This window comes from Manduca sexta, chromosome 7 (assembly GCF_014839805.1).
Source record: "Manduca sexta isolate Smith_Timp_Sample1 chromosome 7, JHU_Msex_v1.0, whole genome shotgun sequence".
Taxonomy (NCBI): domain Eukaryota; kingdom Metazoa; phylum Arthropoda; class Insecta; order Lepidoptera; family Sphingidae; genus Manduca; species Manduca sexta.
The window spans coordinates 11862396-11870224 of NC_051121.1; the positions used below are offsets into that span (position 1 = coordinate 11862396).

The window sequence follows — 7829 nt, forward strand, 5'->3', positions numbered from 1 at the left end:
TTTTTTTATTTAGAAAGGCGAAGGAAAAATTATTATTCTAATAAATCTTAGTAAAGGTTTCCTTATTTTTAAATTACACAATTTTAATTACACGTAATGGTAATAGTAGCAGATTTATAAGTAGCTATTATATGTACTTACTTTAAGAGATACCCGCAAGCATAAATATTATTATTTATGAAGATCTACCCGAAGTCTTATTAAAAAGAAGCTGGTGTTACTGGCAACATCAGTACGAGATTGTCAAATATTCTAACCTTACTTTGATTTTGCGGACGGAATTTTCTCGTTTCAAATAAACGCGATAAGATGTATGAAAATAAAATTATAGACTAGAGCGAATGCAAACCAGCTCATTCCAAAAAAAGTATTGTTTAAATTCCTATGCTTGTTGTGTACTCATAGTGAAGCATGTTGAGGGCAGTTTCTGTGATATGTACTGAGAGCCAAGCGCTCTTACTGCTCTCACCAGCCAGGAGGGACATTTACAAAATATTCCGTGAGTTTTATTATCTTTTAATTTTATGTTTTTATTTTGCAAACAATAAAGGCAGTTATTTATAACATGGTCAATCCTATAGAACTAGGATATAATCATAAAATTGTATAATATGATGCAACTTTATTATCTGCCTTTGATTGAAAGTTTTCCGGCTTTCTCCATTTCTAAATGGTGTTGCATTATAATACCTGTAGAAAACAGGAGAAGTTATTACTACACTGAACTAGAACAAATTACACTTGTATTGTAATATCTGAGAGATATCTTTCTGTAGTCTTGGTATAACAAACAAACAATTATAGTCCACACTTAAAGGATTTTGATCTTGAAAGGTCTTTTAATTTTGAGTATCTTAGTTCCATGTAGTATTAATTTAATTCCAACCCAGCTTATAATATTATGTAAACTGAATAAATGTATTTTTATGTTTTATTTCAGGTAAAAGCACATTCGCCACAAATGCATCATCAAATCAGGTATATACTGTTCTTGAGTTTGGTGTTCTTATTAAATTTTTTTGCTCATGATTCTGTATAAAATCTCGAATGCCTATCGCACAGTAGGCTTTTAATGACAAAAAGGAGTCTATAATAAGATGTGTGATTGAAAACTTTTTTTTATGTATCTTACATTTAACATCTGCCAATATTAACTTAGTAATCTATTCAGTGTTCAAATGTTACTCCCAAACTTATAAACATTAAATTGTTCACATAAATATGGAATTGTTATAGCTAATATTTTTTTTATGTATCGGTGAAAAATACTATGTAGGTAATTAAAGACAATTTCGCCTTTTTATGTTATAATGAGAATTAACTTCCATAAATAATTACTTGTTAAAATTGCAAGCATCCAAGGAAAGTATGGAGATACAGAACTGTAAGTAAAAAAATCACCTTATGTATGTTGGGAACATAAGAATAACAAGAATACCATGATAATGTTCTGGCTACCTAGTCTTATAGCCTAAGCCATGTTACAAGTACAACAATTTACATGAATCTTACAATCCTGCAGTAAATTCAAATGATGTTCTATAAATGCCCACAGACAGTACTCACGTCTGATAGCCGTGGTGACAGCAGACAAGCTGCGGCGGAGTGTCCCGCGTCGCCGCAGCCTCCCCCGCCGACCCCGCCGCCCCCACCGCCGCGCCAGGCGTGGACGGTGGCAGCCACCGCGCTCGCCATCACAGCATCCATAGGCGGCGTTAGTGTTTAACTTTGTATTTAAACGTTCATATAAAACATCGCAAATTGCATCTTTAGTTTAAAAGTTCAGTGTGCCCCTGGGTACAATCCACATGATGAGCAATAATTTTATGACTTTTTATTACCTGGTGTATCTGTCATTGGGTTTAAGTTAAATATATAGCTATAGGCTTGCAGTTTACACTTATTTCATAATCAGATAGAAATTCCTTTGGTGAACTGTAGGTTCATGAGATATAATATATTTATCTTTGAAGGATTGAGATAATCTGTGTAACTAACAGTTATGAAGTTATGAAGTTTTATACTTCCTAACTTATAGTTTAATAACCTAATAATTTCTTCCAGATATATTTCTACCGTAAAATCAGCGAAGAAGAAAAGAAACCTACACCATCAGGTATAATTAAAATAATTTGTAATTTGAAAGAATATTTTGTTAAAAAAATGGAAAACAACTGCTTCTGGAACTCTTATTAGACTGGATCGACAGTTGCACGCATTTTGATGACACCAAGCAATAGATTATTTTTTGTACAAGACCGTAGCGAAATGTAGTTCCACTGTACCTGATGATATGAGTGGCATTCACATAGAGTATTGATTGGTGGGAGATCAAGCCTCACTAGTTGAAATAAGTATGCCAGCCTGTTCAAACCAGGGTGTTATTTTCCAGATGTGCCAGCTAAAGACAGCAGCAAGGATAAGGAGCTGCCCATTCCCAATTCCGTGGACGCCATGCCGCGGCACGTGCAGTTCCTGCTGGTGGGCGCCGGCACCGCATCCTTCGCGGCGATGCGCGCTATACGCAGCAACAAGCCTGACTCACAGGTTTGATAAATATCCTTTGTTTTCTAATTTATATAATTGAACATTTGGATGCAGATATGTCCCCTTATTCATAGACGTTATTTATCTAAGGACGGAGCATTGCTGTAATAACAAGTCTGTTTCTCAGCTTTGTTTATTTGACGGCTTGCTCTTTGTTCAGCTTTGATTATTTGACAGCCAACTAGATTCAAGTTGTATCTCAATATTATCCAATCACAATGGTCCTGTGTCTACGTACTGCGAAGGCTGCCATGCCGTCAGCACTGAGAAACAGACTTGATATCACAGCAATGCTCCGTCCTTGGATAAAAAACGTCTATGAATAAGGAATTTATTTTATATCTTGTCTGATAATTCGGAAACCAATCAGTTGTGATAACTAATAAGTCACAAGTAAAATTCAATAGTAATGTTAATTAAAGTAAAAAAAATAAATATGTGTGTATTCTTTGTGAAGTATCGCTTGCTTCAACAGTGAAGGAAAACATCGTGAGGAAACTTGCATACCTGAGAAATTCTCTATTAGGAATTTTTAAGGGTGTGTGAAGTGTACATACCCGCACTAGGCCAGCGTGGTGGACTAATGCCTAATCCTTCTCAGTAGTAGAGGAGTCCAGTGCCCAACAGTGGGACAGTATATAATACAGGGCTGATATTATTATTATTATATTAGTTACATAAGTAGTGAGGCAACCCATAGATATTACTCGCAGAGCGTCTGTAGGCTGATGGATAACAATGACTTACTATTTCCTTAACGCGAATGTACTAGTTATTGTCGTCTATTCTAGTACGATACATATTATTTACTATGTATGTAGTACAAATATATCGATGACTATAATGTAATTATTCGCAGGTGTAGGTGAGCCAGTTTTAGGGAACATAATAATAAAATTCCCTTTAAATCTATGTATATATAGTAACTGTATATATATTCTGTACTGTTGTACTTCAGGTGTTGATAGTGGGCTCGGAGATGCAGCTGCCGTACATGAGGCCACCTTTGAGCAAGGAGCTGTGGCGCGAGCCGGACCTGCACAACGCCACAGACCTCGACGCGCTCACATTCAGACAATGGAATGGACGCACTAGGAGGTATGTCCTGTATGATGATGTCAGTTTCAGCTTGTTTGGTATATATTAATCAGTATAAGCGACGTGACAAGGGAGGATACTATTTTCCCATAAAAATCGTCGTAGTAGGAGTTGATTTTGTATGGTTGCTGGGATTACTATTTCCACGCTATTTAGTACCTGCTTGTTTTGGAAGTCCATATCATACCAAAAAACGTATGTCATGGGTTTAGTGAATAATAATAACTTTTTGTAGAGTATTGTATTACATGCAATGAAATATATTAAATAACAGGTTAATTTTTCATTGAACTGGTGTTAATTTTTATTATGTTTTATTTTACAGTGTATCATACGAGCCTAATGCGTTCTACACACCGGTGGAGGAGTTGGGCCGTGACCCCGTGACTGAGCAGGGCGAGGGTGACGCCGAGGGCGAGAGGGCGGCGGCGGTGCGGCGCGTGGGCGGCGCGGCCGTGGCGCGCGGCTGGACCGTCACCAAGGTAGACGCGCTGCGGCACGAGGCCACGCTGCAGTCAGCCGCCGGAACTGTCACTATCACCTATGACAAATGCCTCATAGCCACCGGTGAGTTTGGAACTGAGCGGAGTTATTTATACATTTTAAGGGAAGGGGTGCGGTCAGTAGATTTGATCATGTAATCACTGAATTAAATTTAACTAATGAAATGTGGTTTTTATATTAAATTAATTTTTATTTTTGATTTATGAAATGGGATGCATTTAGTGGCGTCATTGTTATTCAAAATGTTTTTGATATTCGGCTTAGGGTTTAGTAATCGATGCTTATGCACCAGACTGTAGGTTGGTTGCGAGCTGTGTAATATGTGTGTGTGCAGGCGTGGGCGCGGGCACGGTGGCGGCGCTGGGCGCGGCGCGTGCGTGCGGCGCGGCGCGGCGCGTGCGCGGGGTGCGCGACGCGGTGGAGCTGGCGCGCGCGCTGCAGGCGGAGCGCGTGCGGCGCGTGGCCGTGGTGGGCGGCGGCCTGCTCGCCACCGAGCTCAGCGCCTCGCTCGCGAACAAATGTGAGGCAGTATAATCATTAATAACGAGTAAAAATCAATAAAACTAATTTATTTTTATTTTTGAATAATAGGTATCTGCAATACCTTTTTTAAATAACAAAAATATTTTTAAATATTTCGTCTCTATATTCTGTACATCAAGAAATAAAAACGTAAATTTGAATTATTGCACTTGTGGCCGCCTCTTCAATGAACTTGACAGCTAATGAATGTAACATGTTGTACAGTCCGCGACAGCGACAAGTCGGTGGTGCAATTGTACAGGGAGGCGGCGCCGCTGCAGTCGGTGCTGCCGCCCTACCTCGCGGCGGACGCGGCCGGGAGGCTGCAAGACGCCGGCGTCACTCTCATGCCTAATGGTAACTATACTGACTAATTAGCATTTGTATTGTATATAAGATCACTGGTTTATTAGCTTTGGTATTCTTTATTATAGGGATTGGATAGATTAGAGTTTGAGTCATTATTTTTTCTTAATGACTAAAATACTGCCAAGGTATAGATGACAAATCGACATTGCAGTCGCTTGAAAAAAAAAGAAAAAAAATGTGTTAATATTGTATTGCTGATGTAAATTTCGTTATGGGTCCTTTGTTACCTGAAGTAAATAAATAAATAAAATTTTCAATCTGTAGCTGTTTTATAAACAGTGGTATGAATTATATCACAAACAATATAAGTTTTTGGTTCACACATTTTAATTAGTGTGATAAGTATTGAGTTTATAATTATTGCTGAATAATATTTATCAAATTAAAAGGCGGTAAGAGTGTCGGTGTGGTTAGCATTTCCATGAGTGAAGGTGACCATTTACCTCCAAGTATCGTCAGATCGTAAATTTGTCTTCGTGAACTATATAAAAACCAACATCATTTTAATCTCGTAACTTCTCCAGCGGACATAGTTGAAGGCGAGATGGAGGACAACAAGGTGCGCATGCGCCTCGCCAGCGGCGGGACGGTGGACGCGGACATCGTGGTGGAGTGTGTGGGCAGCGAGTTCGACACCAGTCTGGCGGACGCGTCCGAGTTGGAGGTGCATCCGGAACTCGGCGGGTACGTGGTCAACGCGGAGTTGCAGGTTAGTTCTGATATTTATTTTATTTGTTTGTTATTGCCAGGTTTTATGTGAATGTCATACTTCCTTTATTTTATACATTTTTTTTTATTGCTTTGAATAAAAAAATATGTATAAAATAAAGAAGACGAGCTTATCATTCGCCTGATGGTAAAAAATACGGCCGCCCACAAACGGAAGAAACACCACGCAACACCTTGAATTCTATAATATTGTTTGGTATTTCACTGCGCTCGCCTTCCTAAAACATGACATATTAAGTCTTATTATGTCCAGTAGTTACACTGGCCACAATTTCCTTCAAGCCTGCATACAACAGTGACTCCAGAATACAACAGTGACTCCATACTGCTAATTGGCGGCAGAAAGAACATTGCAGTGGTACCTACCCAGGCGGACTCACATATGAGACCTACCAGTAATCCACCGTCCGTCATTAGTATACTGACCGTGTGCCGGTGTTGCGCAGGCGCGCACGGACGTGTGGGCGGCGGGCGACGCGGCGTGCTTCCACTCGGCGCTGGGGCGGCGCCGCGTCACGCACCACGACCACGCCGTGGCGTCGGGCCGCCGCGCCGGAGACAACATGCTCGGCCGCGCCGCGCCCTACACGCACCAGCCCATGTTCTGGAGCGACCTCGGGCCGCAGCTCGGATACGAGGTCACACATTTGTTCTTTTCTTTGTATTTGGCTTACTTATCGGGCAATTAGTAGATACAAAACAAGACGAATTTATAGAAATAAAAAAATTTACAACAAAAGTCAAGAAACCACCACAAAATACAGGTGCATTTTCGTCTCCTTCACTCTCATAGTTTGGTGAAACAGCAATCCGACATGACCAGACAGAGATCAGGCGCAAGACCAACGGCTTTACGTGCTTTAAAAATATTCAACAACAATAATATTTGAAGCGTAAAACTAATATTTATTTTTATTACCTTTCAGGCAATAGGCATAATCGACTCGAGTTTACAGACAGTAGGTGTCTTTTGCGCTGATGCGGTGACCGACGCGACAGCTGCAGTCACCACCGCGGCAGATAACGCCATCACTGCTGGCGACCTGACGCACACCTCGGAAGAAAAGGGGTCCTTCGAGCAGGATAAACGGTCCTCCGAGCCTGACACAACAGTCGCCAAAACCGGGACGGTGGTGTTGCCAGAAGACAGCGATGCTGCCAGCCGTCGGTATGAGCGCGGTGTTGTGTTCTACCTCCGCGAGAAGAGGGTAGTTGGAGTTCTGTTATGGAACTTGTTCAATAGGATGCATATAGCTAGACAGGTATGTTGTCTTATGTAAACCTATTTAAGTTATGACGGCTTAGAAGTTGGTCACGAGCAGTCCACCATGAAACACTAATGTGATATGCTTGCTTAAATAATAGGTGCCTAACTTCGAGCAAGCCCATTCAGAATGGCGTTAATTGTACCGTGGTACAAATATGACAGTGTTATAGTAGCCGGCGGTTTCATCTAACAAAATTTCCCAATTTGAATCTAATTCATCACAAAGTCGGATTGAGGGTATATAAACTCTTCAAAAAGACTCACAAAGATACATTTTTAATTTTAACATTCTTATTTTTTCTTCTACAGGTGATAGCGCAAGGTGAGTTTGAGGACTTGTTCGAGGTAGCAAAACTGTTCTCACTACACGAGGACGAATGATGTAAGATCACACCACTCTCTTAGTGGGGTGGACAGTGACGTACAAATGACAAAGTGCATTTCTTGCTGTTGTAAATATTTAATTATTATATTTAGTTGAATAAAAGTGTTAACAATATGTTTTGTTATTAACTTTACCACCCGATTATAATTTTTATAAGGTATTACTAATTTATGAAATTTTATGAACACAATAAACTTGTTGAATCCATTTTTTGTATTATTTAAATTAAATTATCCATAAACTACACATTGATATTGTTATAATAATGCATTAGAACTCTATGGTAATTTATATAATATATTTTCTTAGACGTCTGTCAATAAAGACAATAAAAACCGTGATTCAAAATAGCTGTATTAATTAATTACATGCAAGATATAACATTTGGCGACGAGGGCGAAACGAACC

At 39.7% G+C, this 7829-nt stretch overlaps 1 protein-coding gene across 1 annotated transcript; it reads left to right on the forward strand.

Annotated features, from left to right (window-relative positions):
- Window positions 1-229: 229 nt before the first annotated feature.
- Window positions 230-7628, forward strand: LOC115453424 (apoptosis-inducing factor 1, mitochondrial). Its single transcript, XM_037447737.1, has 13 exons — window positions 230-499; window positions 941-978; window positions 1556-1714; window positions 2065-2116; window positions 2393-2547; window positions 3506-3645; window positions 3971-4212; window positions 4484-4669; window positions 4897-5028; window positions 5565-5749; window positions 6216-6407; window positions 6696-7031; window positions 7346-7628. Exons 1-13 carry the CDS (start codon window positions 412-414, stop codon window positions 7415-7417), a joined length of 1977 nt encoding a protein of 658 aa, XP_037303634.1. The 5' UTR covers window positions 230-411; the 3' UTR covers window positions 7418-7628.
- The last annotated feature ends 201 nt before the right edge of the window (window positions 7629-7829 follow it).